Here is a 23,991-nt window from a genome sequence, read left to right as displayed (position 1 = left end):
TCGACACATGTTCATATAACGAGTGGGTTCCTTAGTTGTTGGACAGTTTACTTGGTCAGGAACACAATGAAATGTTATGTACCTGGTTGTGACTTCTGTGTGAGACGTTCTAAGGTTACAAAGTGACTCACTTAAAAATCGACGTCTGTTAGGTCTAATTCTTATCCTCATGGAGCTGTTTTTAGCTAAGAAGGGAGTGTATTTCTACATTTCTGGTCCTCTGAATCAATCAATGACTCAATAAATCACTATCGGCTTGGAGACGATGTGAGATAAAAAGATATGAAAGAGGATGGTTTTCACTCCCCTTCCCTTAGATATGCATAAGGCATGAGACGAGAGAAGAACGCTGAAATGACTACTTTTTTCTGTTCATAATGCATTAATTTGATAATGTATTACGCAGTTAACAATGTTGAGCACTTTGTTTTGAATTAATCTCTATGATTGATTACCATTGTTGTTGTTTATATTTATGTTGCTGTAGCTGCGAGTTTTGAGAGGATTTGAATTGCCTGAATGTATAACGTTCGAAATCTTACACTACCAACTTTTAATTTCATTAATCAGATAGTCTTAATCTTAAGCTTGTGTCATTTTCGGTTTTTGCCGATCACAGATATTGCTAACTGTAAGTTTATTTTGCGTGCTTATTAACTGCTTGGCTCACTTATTCTCTCGTTCTTCTTTCATCCAGATCCTCATGTACTGCATCTAACACTCCTCTTGCACACAAGTTACCTTCGGAGTGAACGGGAACCTACCGAAGACTAAACGTTACATGAAATGATATAGCATGCGAATATCAAGATTATGTAGTTCTGCAAACCACTGTGCACGAATATCAACACGCAAAACCATTTTCGGTGATGTTAGAGAGTCTCGTATTGTTTTCTGTATTGACACTTCTGGAAGTATTTACAAAGTGTGGGATCAGATTTGCACTCATATTGTCGAACATTTATGTAAGATGGCAGTAAACAATAAAGCCTTGTATTTTAATGTTATAACATTCGATGACTATGTAAGCTCTCTTTGCTAATGAACATTGCTGTGAATAGGTCAAACGCTTTCGAATGAAGTTGGTAATAGCCTCTTACATAAACATACAGGAGTTAAATAAGTGGTTAAGAAGTGTATGTTTTGGGACTAGTAGTTATGTCTTTCCTGCGTTATTGGCGTCTTACTCGCATGTGGATGCAGAGTGTGTATTACTAGTCACCGACGGTTTATTGACTAAAGTAGGTACTGCATAAACGATGTGTTTCATATACATTTTTACTTACAGGAATTGTACGAAGTGCAACAATTATCCACAGTTTGCAACTCACGCCCCTTATATTTAACTCTTTTAATAAACAATGTGAAGCCAAATAACAGAGTTATTGAACTAGCTTCTAAATTATTAATGATGACATGTTGTTCGAAGAGCAGACTGAATGTTATTACAATTGCTGTGAGTGGATGTTTTGTCCAGCTTTCACCAATTGAATGGAGTATCAGAGTTCCTTCAAAACTTTACGGATGCCCGAACTCATGCTTTAAGTTTGTGGTTGACAGTCTGCACAAATTTCCAAACGACATTACAGGTGGGATATGTTCTGCTGAAAATTCACAGATACATAATTTGACATCTCAAGAAGTCATGAAAGGTAAGATTTGATATACGACAGCCCATAAGACAAATTCTAAAGATAAATTTTGTGTCGAATATGTCACAAACTTTTCCGAAACTTTGCTTTTGGCTGATACTGTAAAGATTTCTCATTATTATGAAGTTTTGGTTAGAATTATAAAACTTCCATCTTAATCTTGGCACCTGATACACAAAAAGTAGTGGTTGTTCAGTTCATACTAAACAAGTACTGAAATAAGAAAGTCTTCGTTATCTTATTAATAAAAGTAAAACGTTAAACATCATTTACAACCTACAAAAATGACTTAAACTTTAAAGCGTTAGTGACATATGTTTGATTCAATGTAGCCAGCGGCTTATAAACAACTGAGTTTTACTACTGGTCAGCGGCTGTAAAATAATTCGTGTGCCATATATTTGATGAAGAGATTTCAAAAAAGTTTTTTGTGAACGCTGGTCTATTGTGATCATAATACGTAATATAATATTTGTAGTTACATTTGCAACCAGGCCTATAATTTGCTCAATTATCTAATCGGGAATCAGCTTTTTCTCCTGTCTTTTTTAGAACCATAGTAGAAGTAACTCATATAATATATGAAAATGATAGTTACGGAACAATGTAATGCAATTTGTGTTTCCACTTGGAGAAACGTGTACGCAGAGCAAGTTGAAATTAGAGGCTAACTATAAGCTAGACAAACCCGCATTTTTTTTGTGCTTTTAAGCAAATTATTAGCCTCATAGTATTCAGGGATTCATAAAAGCTCTGAGTAAATTTACGTAGCGAACTAATTTAGATCAGCTCACAATTTCATTGAAATCTGACGATCACCACGACCCACAATGTGCAGCTGTTTGTTCGCACTTTTCTGACATTGGTAGAATTTTTCTAGACTTAAAGATAATTGAATACGAATTAAGTAGCACGTGGACAAACATAGTATTGGTTCATGCTGGCAAAGTTCACACAAGTGCAGCAAGAGTAGTTTAAAAGAATGGGAGGAAACCACTAGTAGTAAAAGTATTCCCATTAGTAGGAAATCAAATAAGAATGAAAACTCGAAAACGAAAAGACGGGAAACAAGGAGTATATGATGATAGTGTTCATGATCCAGATGAAGATAGGTAATAAACGCATTTGTGAAACTCCATTTGATCCTAATCCTTATCTTTTGCTAGTCACTGTCCACTAGTCATGGTTATTTCAATATGAAGTTGCATCACTGCTCAGCTCAGAATAGCAGTTAATAACTGATGCGATATTTTGGTCTGACATGTTCCGAGATTATCTCCTTGGATATGTTCTCTGTTTAATGTCAAGTTAAGACTATCTAAATTGTGTAACGAAGTTAAATAGGTGTGGCTAACAACTCTCAGTAATTTATAAATATGAACAAAAATTGATGGCTTTTGGGCTGTGGCAACTTAAAAAGGATCTTTTGTACAGTTTATAGTGTCTCGTTTGTGTTTATTAATTTATTTTATGTGTTTCAAAACCGTGTTAATCAGTGGTACATCTCTTTTAACAGACTTAATGATGATGCTAAATGTAGGTGAGTTCGTTTGATTTATTCGATTCGCCATAAGTTTGTACCGATGTATTTAATTGACTTTGGATCTTTCTAAAAAAACTTTAAAGGCAAACGTTTCCTAGTACAACGGATTTCTTGATCATCCTACTTCAGTCTTATTTTTGTTATACTCATTTGTCCATCAACTGAATCAGGGTTTTCATTCATGTAAAATTGAATATTCACTGTTTGGCTAATTAGTAGTGTATTAACTTGAACAGATTATGCATTACTTGTGAGAGAAATTATACCAAAAGGAGTTAAACTAACGTTACTAGAAACAATAGTATTAAAAATAAACATTTATCTTGAAAAAGACTGCAATCACAAATAATTTCTGTCATAAATTGAATAACCGACTAGTCTGTCTATTATTTATGATTCAGTCCTATCAAAAGGAAGCAGTAAAAACCTGTTGGGCAAAGTGACACGAAGTATTAAGCCTTATCTATGCCGAAATCTTAAGCTTAATTAGAGTGATAAACTTATTTGATTTTGATAGAATTAAGAATGGCTTTTGTCATAGGTTGGTATCAGTCTAAGAAGACATTGGAAAACCCAGGCAGACATAACCCTTAGTTTGAGACTCCTCAGGAGTGCCCACGTACAATTTAATACGATTTTCAATGGCAAATTTGAATTTTCTAATATTATATGATCCAATCTTTTTCACTGACTTTAATAAATTTTTAGTCTATCTTATTTATTAAGAGAGTCATAAAATATCTTTTTATGTGAAATGACTCTTAGGTCATAACTATTTACGTTTCCCAGAGTAACCGATTTATACCGATAACTTGTTTTCATGGTTAAATATTACACTGTCTTCGTAAATATAACGTAAATTTTTTTTCAGGTTGTTATTTCTTAAATAAATACCCATTTTCAAGGATTTTTACCGCTATACGGTCGTTTTTAAATGTGTAACATTTGCTTAGTAGCTGGTATTTATTTCCCTTATTGTCATATATACATATATATGATTTAGCATTTTCCACCTTAAACTACTATTTCAGCATGCATATTTAGGTTATAAATTGCTAATATTTTATTATTATGATAAATTTACCTATGTATATGTGAAGTTGTCCTTGCTAACAAAAGGAAAACAAGTAATTTATAGGAGTTAACTATGAAAGATATATTACCTAGTAAAAATACTCAATCATAGAAGAATTAGTTTCAAACTTTATTTCCGATAAAGTGAAATCATATTACTTGATAGTATGGTGTTTAGTGTAAGATTAAATGAGATTTCATGAATGTAACTTTGTTAATCAGTTGAAAATGTTCGGTAAGATGAAATTTTATATCCTTTTTTTAATTGTAAAGGACTTTGAGTACGACTGTTCATTTTGGCGAAACTCTTTTCCTCACTAGTCCATCAGCTAGTCTTTCGTAACCCTTTTTTGTATTAGTTGAAGGATAATCAACCAAGTTTAAAGAAACCGATTAAATGACTCAGTTTAAATCTTACTTTGAATACCGATTACGCCTGTAGCATAAAATAACACTCTTTTCGTCAGTTATATTTGGTTTCTTTAATTTTTAGCATACAAGACCGATTCTCTTTATAGATTAAACCATTTATGCACTGAAATAACATTAGGATTATATATATGAGTACCTTCAATGTCGTCTTGATGGAGAATAAAAAGGACAAAATGTTAAAGATAGAAAACGAAGCGATTTTTGAGTAAAAGTTAAAAGTTCCACGTTGTCATGGTTTTATTGAAATAAAAATATTGATAAATCGGAATATTTGCTCAGAGAACCCCACAACTTAAACTTATCTCTCACTGTTGTTCCAGTCGATTTTTAAGTGATGATTAGTTGAAGAATTATCGAAACCAACGTGCACTTGAACGATGTTTCCTCATATTTTGGAACTCTCTAACTGTGCTAACCCACAAATCTACATAAAAGTGAATGCAAAACCTTCATACCTCAGCCTTATGACGATATTACTACAGTTCCTTTGTGAAGGTAGGCTGCACTAAGGTGTCATCTAATGAGTAACATATTTACAAACTTCAGGCAGTACATATAGACCTTTTAAGTTTTGGAAATCACTGATTAACAATCAAGTCTAATATGACTTAAAATTCATGTCAGTGACATGGATATTATTTTCAGTTATTTGTTTCCTTGGTATCTGGTTCGCATTCATTATGTTAACAGAAGATTTAAAGACTTTTATCACTGATCAGTTTTACTTGATCACATTTTTCTATTAATACCCGTTTAGCCAAAACAAACAGAAACAAGATAAGAAAAAATCCCATTTTTTAGAAGATATGTATTAAAGAGTGCACATTTGTGCTTAAAACAAATTCCTTTTGCATTCATTTATTGCTTAAAGATAGTGCTTGTCAAGTTTCGAACCCTTCAAGTGAAACACTATTAACAGACAGTTCTATTCACCTCCCTAAGATTAATGAGCAGCAGGTTCAAAGAAGTAAACTGCTTGAAATGAATGACTGTCAAACTCAAACAATTTCTGGCACATCAGAAGAAGTAACTACAACGGATTCAAACCAATTTATCACCTCTCCATCCCACACAATGTATGGTGAAGGTCATAATCATAACTGTATGCGTAATTCGTGTCTTGCATGTGAATGTTCAGAGGAACATGCTGGTAATAAATTCAAACGAAGCAGATATCGTGTAGCTAGGTGAATATACTTCCCTTTTACAATTGCAGTTTGTAACAAGTATTTAATGTGATATATATTGTCATACTTTGATGGCTTTATATTAATTGAACTAACTATAGTATTTGTTGTGCTCTTTGTCACTCTAGACAGCTTAAGTGTGTTATCACATATAAATGTAAGATTACAAAATTTGAAAATCTCAACAGTCCCACATACTAAAAAAACGATCATATACTTATTAGGGACTAAATTCGAATAATGAGTCCCGTGATCAATGTCCTTCAAGCATGTTGGGTGCCTAATGCTTCAGAGACCCATTCCAAGAGGAAACGGGTGTCTGATTGACTTTAACTCTAAATGGTTGTCCAACTAACGTCACTATTTGATATAATTGATACGTAAAACAATTTTGTACTCTTTAAATGCTCAATATTTTTGACCACTGTTTTTAAATTTTCATTAGTTTTATTAGTCAATCATGAACGCAACTTTCAAGTAACACCATTTACAATCCTAAACTTTTCGGAAATTAAAATCTTAAGCTTTAAAACAACTCCAGAGGGACTGTCATAATATAGGCTGGTAACAAGGTTTAGGCCTGAAAAAAATTGTTCGTCTTGGTTTTATTATATGTGAAATATCATATTTCAGTAATACAGTGGTTTATATCGTTCATGATAGATCTTTCATAAACGGTCGCTCACAACTTGATTGGTGGGCTGATGATATTCGAATAGCTCCTTCAGCTGGTGCTTTACTTCTGGGTCATACTGTTTTGGCTCCAAAGTATAACGAGGGTAGTCGGCTATTTATGGGTACTGTACTTTCACAGGTAAATTCTTGTACATGGTTTGATATTCATTGTTTAGATTTAGCATTTGAAATTCTTGGTCTTTGATGAATAGCATTATGTTAAGTTCACAAAATCTTAATTTTTCATTTTAAGTTACTCAACACTAGATACAAAGCACTGCAATATTAAGGATAGTGGTAATAGTAATGTATTTGTCAAGTACACATTTATGAGCTTAGCTTTAAGACAAAATTTTCGTGTGAATGCTGTTGATACTACTCGGCTACCTAAAGAGAAGTAGGTGAAAAGGGATTCACACCTAATCGCGACACCTTTCAAGGACAACACTGAGGAAGTCGAATCATTATCACTGTAGAATAATTTTTCATGAATGCAATTCATTTTCATTTTAAAATAAACGAAATGACAAATTGATAGTAAATATATCATATACTGATATTCATAGTAAGTTCTTATGATTTACTCAAACTGATTGCTTTTATACAATTTATAGGTAGATTACTGCACGTTTATTATCTGCTTTGAAGACCCTAATTCAAATATAAAACATCGTGAAAATATTCAAGAAACTCATGTACATGAACTACTATCGTATTTGGATTTTCATCGTCATCCTGTTGATGCAGGAGATTTTGTTCTTGTACCTCAGTGTATATCTGATTGCGAGGAATTAAATCATTCACAAAAGCATTATCTTGTTCCTTATTATGTTGCAAAAGTTTTATCTGGTTATGAATCGCGTTCCTCGATTAGAAATGGTAATTTGCATTTTGTGGTGATCTTTTTTTTCAAAGGAAACATTTTACTCATCTGATAAATAACCATACTAATCTAGAATGACTTGTCTTCAGCTAATTATTGAAAGTAACCTTTGAAAATCTACAAACTTTGGTTTAAATGTATGACAGATTTATAGGTAGAGCAATCTTTTATTCCGCAATATATACATCGAATTAGTTTCATTTATGTGAGATATTTTGAAACTACACAGTTAAAATATTTCCTAACAAAGAACACCTTATATGCATTATTGTATGTACTTTTCCAGTCTGATGGCTTATGAACTGTATTACCATACAATTCAACTGAAAACCCACATGGATAGCCAACCAATAAAAAGAGTATGAGCGTAAACTACCCTGTTATAAAATCCTATTCGGTCACTGAAGAATTCGAATATTGAGATAGAACATTCCTTATTAAAGTATCGAAGTTCGGAGCTAGATCACAATGATATTCATTGCAACAATGTTCATCAGTCGTCATGTGGAACGGTTACTGTTAAGTAATAATCTACTTTTTTTTACGTTTGTTTATTTTTTCAGTGGATGAGAAGATGATTTTTTTCCACATAGTTGAAAGGGTTGTGGTAATTCTGAGGTATATGATAATTTCATTGTCCCTATGTGTCTCAAAAGTTTACACTAACCGGATTTTTCACCAGCGCGTTATTAAATGTAATGCCTCAAATTTAAATAGTTGCATTCACTCTACTAAATCTGCGAAAAAAATTGGGATAATTTGAACTCCGTCGATAGCATTCCGATTACTTTGAGTAAGAACTAGTAACCCTCTAAAATTTTTTGAAAACACTTTACTTTTAAAATAATCTTTGGTAGATTGTTTGCTAAAATTAGGAACGATTATTACTTTTTATCGGTATGAAACCGACTTTAGCTTATAAAAATCAGACAAACGTGAATCCATTTGTTGAATAACCACTTGTATTATGATAACTCTCTTAGAACTCTTTAAAGATATATATATAAACTAACAATAAGATTTTATTCGTGGGCTAGATTCCTCAATAATATTGATATTTTACTTGTTTTAACAATGTTTGGACTGTGAAGTTCTATTATCTTTGTTTTTAGAGAAAATTGCTTACGATTAAATAAACTGTGGCATCGCTCTATGAAGTCATAAGTGTATGTATAGACCACGTGATTGGAGTCCATGAAAGAACTTCAATAAGTGGTCGCAAACCTCAGATGATATGGCTCAAATCGGTCAGAATGGTGCACACACATTCACTCTTTCTGCTTCTCAAAATCTTCAGTTTCAGTATTCCTTCGTATATACTTTCTACTTTACTTTTCCAAATTTCAGTCTTTCTTATTATCAGTATCATTGTCACTACATTATTTCAATTATTTTGCCATTTATTTTTTTAAATTCATCTCCTTCTGTTAATATGGTATGGGAAGTTGTACCAACGCATATGTTTGTTGGGCTCTATTCTGCTTTTGACTAATGATATGGTAAACTGATCGAAACTAGGGTACTATTTTGTCCTTTTTATTCATGTTACTTGTTTTTTATGAGTAGTATCTTTGAACTTCAAAGCATTCTAAAAAACCCTCGTTTGATCACTGTTAACAATTGAGTTTAAAAGAAAAGCTTTAATCACGTTGTTTTCTTTAGTACATAAGACATCTAGAAATAATGTTTCCGTCTTATAACCGTGCTTCATTCCAAACTGGTTAATTTATTTTTGGGGAGCTTCATAATTTTGTGTAGAAGCTTTATCGATAATATATTCATAATAAACGACGATGTACGAGAAAAATATATGTCCTTATAAGATTACCACCTATCACATAAGTCTATAACGAGACAAGAATATGTATCGAAAGCTTACTTTTTTGATGTTGTAGTTACTAAATTCCTTAGTTATTGTCTCTCATAAACTGTAGACACTAGTGAAAGATTCAAAAAACTCGAAATATCACTTCACATGTCAATGCTTTATATAAGCAGCTTTGTTTATGGATAAACTCCTAGTCTAATTTTATAGCGAATTTAATCACTTTCCAGTTTTTACAAATTTTTCTTAGTAGCATCAAAGTAGTATACAGATGACATTGGATGATTTTAAATTGACCATGAGGAATCTCGAATTCGGTCTAAGAATTAGGATTAAGAGTCAGGATAAGAAATAATGATTAAGGTTTTCATCACGAACTGACATCAACTGTATTGGTAGAATGCTCTTATAAATATATAAATGAATAAATATTGCACAAAAGCACATTAAGCGTCATTTTGAATTTGATTGTTTCATCCATATACTTCAGTTACGCCTATTTTGTAAGTTAGGATATCAGTTGTTTAATATTTTCATCCATTTTCCATTGCATAACAATAACATATTGTATTTTTGATTTTCTTAAATTTACTTTAGGATTCACAGTTTCAGATAAACCTTTAGTAGTAGAATTTGTCAAACAAGAAAATAGTGAAACAATTCCAAGTACCAATTTTAAAATCCCATTCAACACTGCTATATGGATACCTAATGATTTATTTCAAAGGAATTTATTATCAAATAAAATCCAGTGGAAATTTACTCCCACCGAAGAATCACATATTTCAGATGCACAAATAAGCTGTACTTTCCCAAGTGGTACTAAAACCACTACATTAACAAACAATGTAGAAGTACCAAACACTGGGACGGCCAGATCAAATGAAAATATCTTACGACCATTCAATCAGTTAGCTCCATTTTCCGTTGGTGGTGTTATTAACAAAAACAACTCCACTAATAATAATAATGACAATAGAAAAACGAAGATGAATTATGCATATACTAAAGATCAGTTGGATCAGATGAAGAGTGAATTTATTGATTCAGATTATGCTTCAAGTATGGAAGAAGGTGGTAGCAGTAGTAATCATCAAAGAAAGAAAACCTCCAAGTCAGAGTCAAACATCTTGTCCGAAGCATTTCATGATTTCCATTCAGATATTGCAAGTCGATTTGTAGAGAGAAAAAGTTGTGAAGGTGAACAAATCCGACGTCCTATCAACGCTGAAGGTACGAATATATATATATATATATATATATATATATATATATATATATATTGGATTACCCAATGCTTGTCACCTGCAACACAAACAAAAATATCGACATACCTATCTAAAATCCAGTACACTATGCAACACCTATCTCTATGTCACTTTATGGCTATGAAGCATGTCCTATAAAGATAGAAGACAACTCTAGTTTACTATTATTTTACATGGTCAAAGTATTGCTCGCGTTTGGGGAAATGATCTAATGACTAATAGGTACATTAGTTTTGGAGTACTAGATAAACATGGCAAATAGATTGATGAGTGTTCCAAAACCCCTATACTTAGATGATTTTAATATCTTTTATTCGTAGCCATTGATAGGTTGGGAGGAAAACAGCTTATCTATTTATATGTGAAAATTATATTTGAAATATTCTCAGCGATTGAGATAAATATGTTAGTCCGTAGGAGGAGAATACATCATGAAGTTATTCATTGTCTCTTCACATTGTTATGTGGATAATTAATTCTCGTATTTCTGACTCGAAAATTACTTTTATCCCCCATTTTTCTCCGACCTCTCGATCATCATTCAACCGTCTTTTGATGTTTGAAATCACTTCGTCGAAATTGGCTGAATTTTCTTTATTTTTATTCAATAGCACGATGTGTTAATTTAATAAAAACTAACTGATAATCCACATGGTTGAACATAAATATCAAAGTAGAACTGTTTCACAAAAATCATGAACCGATCAATGTTAGACCACTATTGAAATCCTGGAAGCACTGGACGGCCCTTTCGTCCTAGTACAGGACTCCCCAGCAGTGCTCGTCCGCGACCTCGCAAGAGGGAATAGAACCCAGAGCTTTCGGTCTCGCGCATGAACTCCTAATCTCTAGACTACAGAGCCGATATCCAACGGTGTTAATGTTTTACTTCAATCAGTCCATGGTACTGCGTGACCATCTTCCAGATTTTAAATGATAGTTTAACATTGACAGATTCATAATTTCAATGAAAGTGAACAATTTTCACAACCCTACACCGAAAATAAAAATGGATCAAAATCCAAGTGTATGGACTAACAAATACTGCCGAAAATAAGCTAAATGTTAAGTAATTTATCATGGCCTAGGATCCGTATAAAGGGAAACTGAAATACAACGTTGAAAAAATTACAAACAATTAATACTCAACCAATTAATCAGTCACCCAACTGAACATTAAAGAAGGAAAAACAACAAATTATCCAATCGTCACTTTAGATTTCAATCCACATTCATTTCCCTCTTTACTAATTTTTCGATACTTGAAAGAAAAGTATTCATCTCAGTTCCATTTAGACAAGAAATACTTTATCATTCATTTTACGCATACGCACATCAGTTAGTTTTTTTTTACGTCTGATTTGTATGGTTGTCAGGTATTCACACTTTCGTTTACTTGATTACCATAAAGTATTTCATCATTCCTTTGACTACTGTTTCTTGTTATTTTTTTTGTGATAAATTTAATATGAATTTTACGCTAATTCATGAATAAATAAGTTTTTAATAGTAATACTGATTACATTGATTAAAACCGTAATGATAGTGATAAAAATTATGTCAGGCTAGAAAATAAAGTGAATTCACTTTTCCATAGAAAACCAAACGAATGCTTTGATGTGAAATCATGTGATTTGTGGATATTGAAAGATGACTGGACTGACTTCAATCGAACCATTAAAAAGTCAAGGATTGATCGGTACTTGTTTAATTTTAGTTTGAGACAAACCATTGTACTACCGCTATCGTGATTAATATGATACAATTCAGACGTTTTTGACTCCAGTCAGTTTTTGTCTACCATTCATTAGAGAGTTATTTGATTCTCCTGTAAGGTTTCTTTTTGGAATTTTTAAGGAAAGTCATCTTGTACCTGTTTACTTTTAGTTACATGATTGGATAATTTATTCATCTTGTGGATTTGTTAATCTTCTATTCCCTACTCACTTTTGATCATTGGAATCAAATAAATACGGATTGATGTTTAGGCAAGGAAGAGTACAGCACATTGATTTCACTATCAGTCAGTCAAAAACAGAATACAGCCCGATAAATGTATACATTGGTACAACTTCCCATACCATATTAACACAAGGAGATGAATTTAAAAAAATAAATGGCAAAATAATTGAAATAATGTAGTGACAATGATACTGATAATAAGAAAGACTGAAATTTGGAAAAGTAAAGTAGAAAGTATATACGAAGGAATACTGAAACTGAAGATTTTGAGAAGCAGAAAGAGTGAATGTGTGTGCACCATTCTGACCGATTTGAGCCATATCATCTGAGGTTTGCGACCACTTATTGAAGTTCTTTCATGGACTCCAATCACGTGGTCTGTGCATATACACACAGATATCTTCCCTTAAACTATGAGATTAAAATTGCTTCATATCTTTCTTCCTGTACTAAATCCTTATATACAATCTTTCTTTTATATATTATCACCATTAAATTAACTACTCCTATGAACTCAGTGTTCATCTTGTTATGTTAATGAGTTATGGCAACTTGGATCGATGCATATATGTGCCTGGTTCTACGTTGTAGCTGGCTGACTGACTGACACAGCTGAAACATGCAGTCAATAACTTCGTGGACAGACGCCACGTTTTGGTTGTATCTCAGTTCGGAGATATTTCTGCTCCTCGCTAACTATTATTCTCTCTTTTGATTAGCCTGCAGAATATACAATCAGATGAAAGATGTTGCAACATATGTAGATCCAGAACTACAATATGGGAAAATGTATATTAAATGGGTTAAAGATAAAGTTAAGCATATGAATCGTCCAGAATGGCGGTACTGGGGGGCTAAGCCTATACCACAACTAACTGCTCCTCCAACGTTTGAACCTTTCAAAGATACGACTGCCTGGAGTAGGTCAGGTCGTTTAAAAACTACAGGTAAGTTAATTTCGGTTGTTATAGGGTTTTCTTTGCTTGTATTCTAATTAATGTTAGCAAAATGTTTATAATATCTACCTTCTATACGGTGATTAGCTAGTACTAAATGTGATTTTATGTAGTATAATTTTCTATCATACATATAAATAATGAAGCAAATGCTGACAATATCTCTGTCTATTAGTGGGGAACGTGCTATAAAAATATTAGGTACCTAACTATTTCAGATAGGGGAATCTTCTTATGAAAATAGGTTACTAATTAACTATGATATATAAACTATATGGGAAGACAGAATTACTGATTTAGTTGTCTTTTATATAAGTGGAATAATCATACTTACTTTTGTCACCAACATTTGTCGTAGTTGTAAGCATGAAAAATTATAATAATAAACTGGTAATTAACAGAAAAAAATAAAGAACAAATCGGATCACTAGAGTTATGGCTGAAATAAATAAAGTTAATTAATTAGAAAAGAATTGGATTCCCTGTTTGTTAATGCTGCTAACTGTAGTCTTTCATAAAATCTTAACGAATTGCATAATTATACTACTTATTTCAAAGCAATGAGTATTAGAGCGAACGATAGTTCTCCATAACTTCTTCAGTTGTAAACTAAAAATTATTATTATTATTGTGTCAAAACAGTCAAACTATTAATTCATGATTTATAAATTGAAAATGATAAACTTCTTGTCGATTAAATCTTAAGTGTTATAAATTACTCATAAAGTAAAATAGCTTCGTTGGTAATGTCATACATAAGGATTGCGAGAAACTATCTACCTTAATTAAGGTGATATGTTTCAATCAATGAAATGAAACCGTATGTAGGAACAAGGGGATACAAAATAAGAATCGCTGTGATATTGAAAACAATTATTGATAAGAATATCATATAAAATAAGAGAGATGAATAAATAATGAAGCAGTATATAAGTCATACTGAAGGTGGAAGGGACTTGACATTATATTTATGCACCATTCATCTGATGGTCAGTATTCTTGCTGCAAACGAAACGACACTACGTTATATTGATCTATAAATTCCATGTTACCCTGTAGTAATCCTTTTAAATATTACAGTTAACTTTCCATATAGAAGTCAATTGGTGGATTTTTAATGCCATTTCAACTACGTATAATTAAAGTTTATTGTTAACAAATGCCATATACTATAACAAAATACACTGAATAGGTAGGGCTTTGAAATCATCATCTGTTTCCAGTAAGGTTCATTTATAAACAGTAAAACGATACTAATGACTTTCCTCATTTGAATTTTAATTAGGTCAACTTGTATTCAAACATTATCAGTCATAAATGATTAGATACATTGTGTAAACTTCATTATGAGTGAAGTTTATACAGATTATTAGGCAGGTCAATAGGATCTTTTTCTATGCGATTAGATGAAGCAAATTTTGTAAAAAAAAAAGAGTATATACGTAGAGATTGTTGTTTGAGGAGCAAAGTATTTGTCTGTACTTTTGTTAGTACTTTAAGTAACATCGTTAATTTATAAAAACTAATTCAAACATCTATATATCGTTATTTTAAAATGTAGTTAAATTATCATTGACACTATTGAAAATGGGAAACTGTAAAGGTCAGTTACTACATCGTTGTGCCTTACGCATAACAATATCAATATTTATAATTTCACAATGCATATTACGAATGTAATTACTGCATCAAACGTGTTTAGTAAATTATAATAACTAAAATGATCTGATAAGAACTGTAGTCCAAATTTGGACGAAATGCTCTAAAATAATAACGTACTGACTTCATGGGAGACAGTAAAAGCGATTAGATTTGTAGAACTTTCGGGGGTTGAAATTGAAATGATCATTTGTAAGGACTGAAAATATGTCAACAAATGCTTTTCAGATTACACAGTATATAATAAAAGAGTTGACTAAATATTTTTCTAGAATGTTAGTTTAACGTTATCTCAAAGTTTGCTTTTCATTTTAATTGCTAATTCGGATATGTAAAGAATCTACTCGATTCATACCTCTGTGGAATAGAGAGTGTAATTAGAAACTAAGTTAGTTTAGTAACCAAATATTCTCTCGACTGCAGGTTTAAAACATTTATAAGAAAAATTCATTTAGTATTGTTTGTTTGAATCATCCCATCGATGTGTTAGGACTGCAACTGGTCAGTCTCTAATTGGCATATGTGCATACTGTGCGTATTTTCTCGATATAGCCTTGATTCACAAGTATGGTAAGCAGAGATGGATAGTGGCTAGCAGTGGAATCCAGGACGCGCGTTTCGTCCTATTTGGGACTCGTCAGAAAAGTTATTTCGAATATGGTTGAATAAAGTAACGTATTACTAATTGTCACCATCAATTAATCTTTTCTTATACGATCTTCGTTTAACTACATTTATTTTAGATCGCTTTCAATTTGTCTTCACTAATTTGTGATTTTCACTAACTGAGTCCTTTCATTTATGTAAACTTCATAAATGTTGGAGATTGATTGCACAAATTATCGGATTTTGAAATCTGGATAATCACTACCTCACTACATATTTTCGGTACAAGCCCATCTTACTACTCGATTAGTGTCTATATATCACACAAAGAAATTAGAAGTATAGTAAAAAGTTAACTAAAATTTTTTATCCAATTAAACATTCGTAATAAGTACAGAGAAAACCATTCTCCATAAATCTTACAAATCCGGAGTGTGACGGACAATCACTTTCTTAAAGACATTTCTGTTTGAAACCAGTGACCACTGTACAGAAACCAATACAACACAACGTAGAAAAGAGGATTTTAGATCCGTACATACTAATAACCATGTGGGTGGCTTTAACAAATTTGGTTTTCATCTGCATTAGTAGCTAAGCAAGTGGCAGAAACTCTTGAGTCCATTTTTCCCTTTTCGCCAATCGGTTACATTTCCAAGATAACGGAAAGAGGTGGCATTTTCCCTCTAACTGACATTCAAGTATGAACGGAATCTAAAAATGGTGCTGATATACTGTATACATTTTTACCATTCAACACTATTAGTGCACTTTAAGAAACAGCTGAAACGTCGTTGTTGGGACACTCCAAAGAAAGCATGTTCGCATGATGTGAAATTACGAGCTGCAAGACGTTATGCTTGATACAGATTCTGTAAAAATTACGGTGAGCTACCGGGAAGTTAGCAGATAACGGATTGTTTATGCTAGGGAGGCCATCACTAAGGTGACATCAGACAAAACGTTTTACCGGCGAAATGCTAAAAATATTTCATTGACGTTGGCATTTTCGCTGCTTGTAAATATGAATGCTACTGACACAATCTTCGTTAATGCACTCGGTCCCACTAACTGGTGAAGTAGTATTCCTTCCTTGTTATACTTTTAGGTACCTTTACTATCTGTTGCATCTGAAACACAACTAGCAATGTTTCTCTTATATTGTGATAAGAAAAAAGTGCTCAGGTTTACCGTCTGCATTACTGTGCGTCTGCGCTTCACCTCCGAACTCGAAGATATGTACTCCAGGTGTTTCAAAACTGCCTATTAGGTAGAAGTAGTCATAAAAGTTAAATGGACTTGATAGTTCGACAGTTTAAACACTTAGTGATTCATAATAAGGACATTCTGTGCAACTTTTTTCCGTGAGAGCACACGCATAGTAATTGCTACAACGGTGACAGCTCAAGAAATCATTAAACGACGGATGCTTCTTGTTTGTCCTTCCGTCAAACAATGAAACCATGGGCTACTTTCATGAACAGTGGAACACCTATTAACATTTCCTCAGCCTTTCTGTTCGAAATTAAGTATGTTAATGTGAAAAATCCCCATTTATAAATCAGAAAGTAGGCCCTCCAATGGACGCTTGGAACTACTTTTATGATTGATTCAGTGGGAAAGGATGAAATGATAAGTCAAAATGATAAATCTTAAACCCTTAAAAATTTAATTTTCGTTAACTACACATCGTTGAAGGTAAACAAAGAGGTTGTGTCTATCTTTTGTATATACATATGTTGGATTTTTTGGATTGAATTAATTGCTACATCTATGCAGAGTAAACGTAATCTTACGCCTTTTGGTAGATTACTAGGAACCTGATTTATAACTAAGAAGGCATCTTCAATTTTAATGTCATATCAGAAGTTAATTTAGTGGAAAAGACCGACCCTGTTAGTAGATTTCGTGATACCTTTTCCTGTTTTAGCTTTATTCCACCTAATAAGGTTGTTTTTCCAAATACCTTATTTAAATAATTTTCATATATTTAATATCTATTATGCATAATTTTGCCAACTAAAATTTGCCAAATGTTCGATACTATAAATTATACGTATGATATTTCATAGTTTATTATTTGTTTAGAACTGTTAAACTTGCCCAACAACTTACTGTTTTTCACATACTGGACTTGATAAAATAAGACTCACTGATTCTGTCTATTTAACTTTATCAGTTAAAATAATCTCAAAGATAATAGTATACTCAGCTAACTTGTAATGTAACCTGTCGAAGTATTCAGAAAACTGTTATTCATTCGAGTTCAACTGTTTGATATCTTCGCAATTCATGAGCAAAGAAGAACGTTTCTTTTTTAAGCGTAAGAAAAAGAGATGGTCGATTGTTGTACAACAATCCAGTTAAACATCTCTTCTGGTGCAAATAAAAATGAAGTGTGTTGTTATTCAACATCATCAACCATAGGTCAGTATTTATGTTATACTGCTGTGGACGCTACTCACAAGATTGCTTGTAAGAAGCATGTTGTGGGACGCGACCTCTAAGTTGTCAGATAGAATGAAGAGTTTCAGTACAGCGGAAGATGAAGTAGACAAAACACTTAGAGACCAGACGAAAAGATAGTTCAGATTACTGAACCTACCGAAAGATGCAAATGGATGAATAAAGGCTATGTGTATGTATTGTGTAAATGCTATGTAACTTCTCACAACAAATATACATTCCTTCTATCTACTACCTTCGTTAACAATACTACTATGGGATGGTGAATAAGCCAGTTAAATATTTCCCTAGGTTTTGATCGAATAGTCTGACGTACATATTAAATGCTATATTCAGATTAGATTTAAATAACACTTTTAAATAGCTTAACGTCCTAGAAATATAGTATATTCGATTTTAACCTCAGCAATCTCAATCCGGCTTTGTCAAAGACATAATCAAATTCAAAATAACTCAAGGCTAATTAACACATTTTTATGAAACAGTGATTATCAATAGTTTTGAGGTGCTCATATACTGTCATTTATATTTAAGAAATATTTTTATCTTTCACTGAAAACTATAAAATTAAGCGTGGTATAAGTAAATCTTCTCATTCAACTTAACAGTTCTCTAACTAACCATGTATACTTGTTTGGTTAATGGTGTTACTAATTTACGTTGTCTTTACCACTTTATGAGGCAATATTCTACGACCAGAGATTCACTTCAGTAAAGTTTCACCTAATCCAAAATCAACTGATCATTACAATTCAAGAAACGTGGGCTTATGGTTGATGGACTCTTCACTTTCGAATAAGGGTATATTGAAAAAGCAATACTCAAGGTTAGTGGTTTTTTGATTGTTATTTAATTATCTATTTGTAAGCTATGTATTTTCAAGTCGTCTGGAAAATATGATTATTGTTGAAACATTCATAATTGAATTCATTAAATAAAATTCTAGAATACAATAAACTTCGTTGGATCAGTGTGCTAAGAAGAATTAAGATAAATATTATACTATGTGATTGACTTGTGATTTAAAAAGATAAAATGTCACAATAGCAACATCATATAAGAACTCTCGTCTAAATTAGAGCGAATAGTTTCACAGTATTTGAGCACCGAGTTGATGTAAGACATTAAATAGGAATAATATATTTGTAAAATCTCAGCGAATGAATTTGTAGTAAATCCAACGTTTCGCCTGGCAATCTGGTCCAAGCTTTTTCAAGGAATTATAATCAGACATCAAGACTCCAGACGATTCACCACGATGACAAAAAGCAGCTATTATAGCTACTAGAGTATTTCTTAGAGAACGTATTCATAAATCCACTAAAAATTTGGAATCTCTACGTTCACGAATAGTAAACATTGATAATGTTTTATCATTAATTATACCACCAGAAATAAAAACAAATGTTGTTGAATTTTTTAAACATAAAGAAAACTTTTATGATCAAATTACAAAAAACGTCAAATAAGGAAATTCGAACAAATGTTTAAACATCCATCAAATTCCAATAATGACACGATTAGAAACAATTCCAAAGAACTAGATATAAACAAAATTGTTGTGAATCTATCTGACAAACATTTAAATCAACACGAACTATCATTGCTTAAAAAAGGCCTCAATTTCAATTTGAGCAAAACACATCTTATGGCTTCTGAAATTATTCCGGTTATTGAACCTGCCGTAAACAATGTTCCGACTGATCAAGCGAATTCAGTGAGGTTTAGAATCTCAAATGCGTTATTGAAACAAAAACCAAATACACCTAATCTATGTAAAGAAGAAATGTATGCTCTAAAACAGCTACGTAAAGACAGAAAAATTGTTATTATGAGAGCTGACAAGGGAAACACCACTGTTGTTATGAATAATTCTGATTATGAGAAAAAAGTCAATGAACTTCTCGACACTGGACCTTATGAAAAAATCAAGATAAACAAATGTAGAGCAACTTTGAATAAGTTGAAAGCCGAAACAACCAAAATGCTACAGGCTTTAAAACCGAAACTAGGACCATCTCTATGGTTTTCTCTATATCCGAAAAGCAACAAACCATGCAGATTTTATGGATTACCAAAAATAAAAAAACAGATGTCCCAATAAGACCTGTTGTTGATTATACCAATTCACCAACCTACAATCTTTCTAGATACCTAGCTAAGATTCTAAAACCATATGAAAGCCTGATCAAACACGGAATAAAAAAAAAAATTCGAATGATTTTAGAGATGTTATCTCTAATATTCATATAGAAGAAGATGAAATAATGGCAAGTTTTGATGTTTGCTCATTATTCACTAATGTTCCAATTAAGAAAACATTAGATATTATATATAATCTATTAGATTCTGACATTGATCTTAAACAGCGCTGTCCTCTAGTTACCACGGATATTATTAAAGCGTTAGATCTATGTTTACATTCAACTATATTCAGTTTTCGAGGGGATTTATACAGACAGACAGAAGGTGTAGCTATGGGATCACCAGTTTCCCCAATTGTTGCTAACCTCTTTATGCATTCATTGGAAACTAGTGCCATCTCATTATGTTCTCAGGCACCAAAAGTATGGTTAAGATATGTAGATGACACCTTTGTCATTATAAAACGGGACCATTTGGATGAACTGTTTAAACTTATCAACAACTTTGATAGAAAAATCAGGTTCACCGAAGAATTGGAATCTCCTGAAAACAAATTACCTTTCCTAGACTGTTTAGTTGAAATGAAAGATTATGATAGCTTAAAAATTAGTATATTCCGAAAGTCGACAAATTCAGGAAAATTTCTAGATTTTAAATCGGCACATCCACACTCGACCAAAGTGACAGTAGTCAAAAATATGATTACAAGAGCTCAAAAACTTGTCACTGAACAAAATGATGTGAAAACGGAAATAAATTTAATTACATCTACCCTAATGATGAACAATTATCCAAAAGATTTTATTAAAAGAATAATTAAGAATGAAAGAAAAGACGACATTGTTAATACAAAGAGATTACAGAAAAAGGAATGGGTTAACACAGTGGTGATCCCATATCGGAAAGGAGTTTCGGAAGATATTCGAAGAATCTTAAATAATCAAAATATAAGAGTATTTTTTCGAACAAACAATACTCTAAGATCAAAATTAGTAAGAATTAAAGATCCAACACATAAAGAAGAACAACAAAATTGTGTTTATGAAATCAAATGTAGTGACTGTAATGCAACGTATGTAGGTGAAACATCAAGACAACTGAATGTGAGGGTGAAGGAACACAAACAATGCTTGAAACACATTCCTAAATCCTCAGATGATGTAAGGAAACTGGAGAACAAATCAGCGATAGCATTACACTCGATAGAATCGGGTCATACAATTGATTTCGTTCACACAAAAATCCTTCAAAAAGATTTCAATTCTTACAAGGAAAGACAAACAGCTGAAGTCCTATACATTTGGGCTAATCCAAACAATATTAATAGGAGAGATGGAATACAATTAGCAGTGCCATGGCAGCTAATCATTAATAAGTAATAACCTGAACTCCTTAATGTTTTTATCTAATTCGTATTATCTAAAATGACAACAATTACACTCAATGATTCTAATCTGTTGTCTTATCGGAATTTGTTAAAGAATTCATTGGAACATTAAAAATGACACATACATACAGTCAAAAATTACGATCTTCAAATTTCACCTTTATATTTTATTTTTATTTTGTTTAATTATCTTCATGTTATACATACAGTGACAGATATGATTCATTTCATATATATTACAAATTGTACGTTTTTCTTATAAATTCACTGATAAGAGACAATATATAATGTGAATGTAATTTTCTCCTCTCACCTCTTACGTTTTCTATACAATATGTTATATGAACACTCATCACTTCACATCACACACCTCTTACACACTAGTACATATACCTAGTTTAGACATTGTTAACGTTGATTGGATGACCTATTCAGTGTATAATGAACTCAGTGAACCATGTACCTATTTATATTCGATAATTTTGATGTTTGATTATAATTCCTTGAAAAAGCTTGGACCAGATTGCCAGGCGAAACGTTGGATTTACTACAAATTCATTCGCTGAGATTTTACAAATATTTAATGTCTTATTTAATGTCTTAAGGCAACATTATAGTTTCAGATAATTTATGATAAGTAAAATTATAGAAAGAAGCGGAGATCTTTCAAAATGAGCTTTACTCACAAAGTGAAACCAACTAAAAAAAATCACAAAACACCAATCTACAATGATTAGCCGCTTAAACCTAGTTCGGAACTTATTTATGGCATCCATTTATGATCCTAAATTGGATTACTCAATCAAAAATCAGGAATCGAATATCCTGTTTTCGATATAATGTAAGGGCAGAATGCTCATTACCGAAAAGATTTAGAGTTGAAACAGTTATTCCTTGTTTTCTGATTGATTTAGTTTAAACAAGATTCAATTTATAGTAATCGCATGAAGAATATAACAAGGAAAATGATGTAAATCACACCACACTGAATAACATATCAGAACTACTAGGATAGGTGTAAAGTGAGGATGAACTTTTGTGAACACATGAAGAGAATTTCAATTTTCGTATTGTCAAGGCTTCAATAAACTGTAGTATACGTCCCTGAACTCTACACAACAGTGCAAAGACCCATTTCATATCAAACCTATGGCCCGTCTCAGCCTAATGTTCAGGGAGTGAGAAAGACGTTTATCTAGTCGTTGAAATGTATTCAATTTTTAGACACCGAGGTATAAGTTCTTCTAGCCCTACATATGAATCGCAATTCCTTCCTAGGAATGTGTGCCTCTGCATCAAGTTGATAGACGCAATGAGATATGACACACTCATTCATATGTTGCTTGGGTTGTTGGTGAAACGTTGATCTTGACCTTTCGATAATGATTAGAATCAAATGACCCAATAAGAGTAGAGAACAAACATCCATCATCTTCTATCGCCAAACATATCTTGGAAGCAGGCCATAAGATTGATCTTAACACGTCTTTTGTGATGTTGTATAAAAGTGTGAAAGGGTTTATACTAAAGTTTACCGAAGCCTTTGCCATACGAAAATTCTAACCCCCTTTGTGTATTCAAAAACAGTTTGTCCTCACCTTAAACCTAACCTGGTAATATTAGCTTATTATCCAGAGTGATTAGGTTTCAAATTGTTTTTCGTATTATTTTCTTTATTATCTTTGTCTCCTTTTACCCTCCATTTCTAGTTTAATTGACCTTTTATTTTTATATATAAATGTTCTTAACAAGTATATGTGTGATCAGATTGTTCGGAATGAATTGGGCTAATATATCACATAGTTCTGATAATCTTCGTCTTCTTATTACACTACCGATAATGATCAGTTTATCTGCGTGAAAGTCACGCTGATCACTGATTCAAGTCTTTGTTGAAGAGAAAGACTATTTGAGCGCCTCTCAATGGCCAACATTGAAACGACTGTAGTCTCGTTTTACAGCTAACGATAAATTTCGATAGTATGATGAATATTGAAAGAATAATGATCGGTTTAAGTATTATCGAAATATGTGCTCAATATGTTCAAGTGCACACTAAGGTCCGAAGGCGAAGTCGTACTGCCGACTGTACAGAGGTGTGACAGCAGTAAGGTGTTTCCTTCAGACAACCAGCATGACAGCGATGCTGCCTTCCCACAAGGAGGGGTGGGGTTAGAAAAGGTCGACCCTAAAAATGCAAACCTCGCCTTATCCCACGGATTTCCGTCTCCGGCGGTAAGGTCCTTTGAAGAACGGAGCTAACACGTCAAA

The 23,991-nt window shown here is 32.5% G+C and overlaps 2 protein-coding genes across 2 annotated transcripts in view; both read left to right on the top strand.

The window, feature by feature from the left end:
• Positions 1 to 796: 796 nt before the first annotated feature.
• On the top strand, positions 797 to 1,663 carry Smp_178650 (hypothetical protein; the record flags this gene model as incomplete). Its single annotated transcript, XM_018800138.1, has 3 exons — positions 797 to 1,024; positions 1,062 to 1,241; positions 1,289 to 1,663. 3 exons carry the CDS (start codon positions 797 to 799, stop codon positions 1,661 to 1,663), a joined length of 783 nt encoding a protein of 260 aa, XP_018653982.1.
• A 4,019-nt stretch (positions 1,664 to 5,682) lies between these two features.
• Positions 5,683 to 23,991, top strand: part of Smp_134450 (hypothetical protein) — a gene marked incomplete at both ends in the record, with an annotated part of 22,910 nt that continues 4,601 nt past the window's right edge. The window contains 7 exons of the mRNA XM_018800137.1: positions 5,683 to 5,888; positions 6,552 to 6,702; positions 7,178 to 7,442; positions 9,869 to 10,090; positions 10,283 to 10,504; positions 13,221 to 13,448; positions 18,870 to 19,014. Of these exons, the coding sequence (XP_018653981.1) occupies positions 5,683 to 5,888; positions 6,552 to 6,702; positions 7,178 to 7,442; positions 9,869 to 10,090; positions 10,283 to 10,504; positions 13,221 to 13,448; positions 18,870 to 19,014 (1,439 nt within the window). The remainder of the gene's footprint in view (positions 5,889 to 6,551; positions 6,703 to 7,177; positions 7,443 to 9,868; positions 10,091 to 10,282; positions 10,505 to 13,220; positions 13,449 to 18,869; positions 19,015 to 23,991) is intronic.

Source organism: Schistosoma mansoni, chromosome W, assembly GCF_000237925.1.
Source record: "Schistosoma mansoni strain Puerto Rico chromosome W, complete genome".
Classification (NCBI taxonomy): Eukaryota; Metazoa; Platyhelminthes; class Trematoda; order Strigeidida; family Schistosomatidae; genus Schistosoma; species Schistosoma mansoni.
This window is presented reverse-complemented; position numbering and strand designations above follow the sequence as displayed.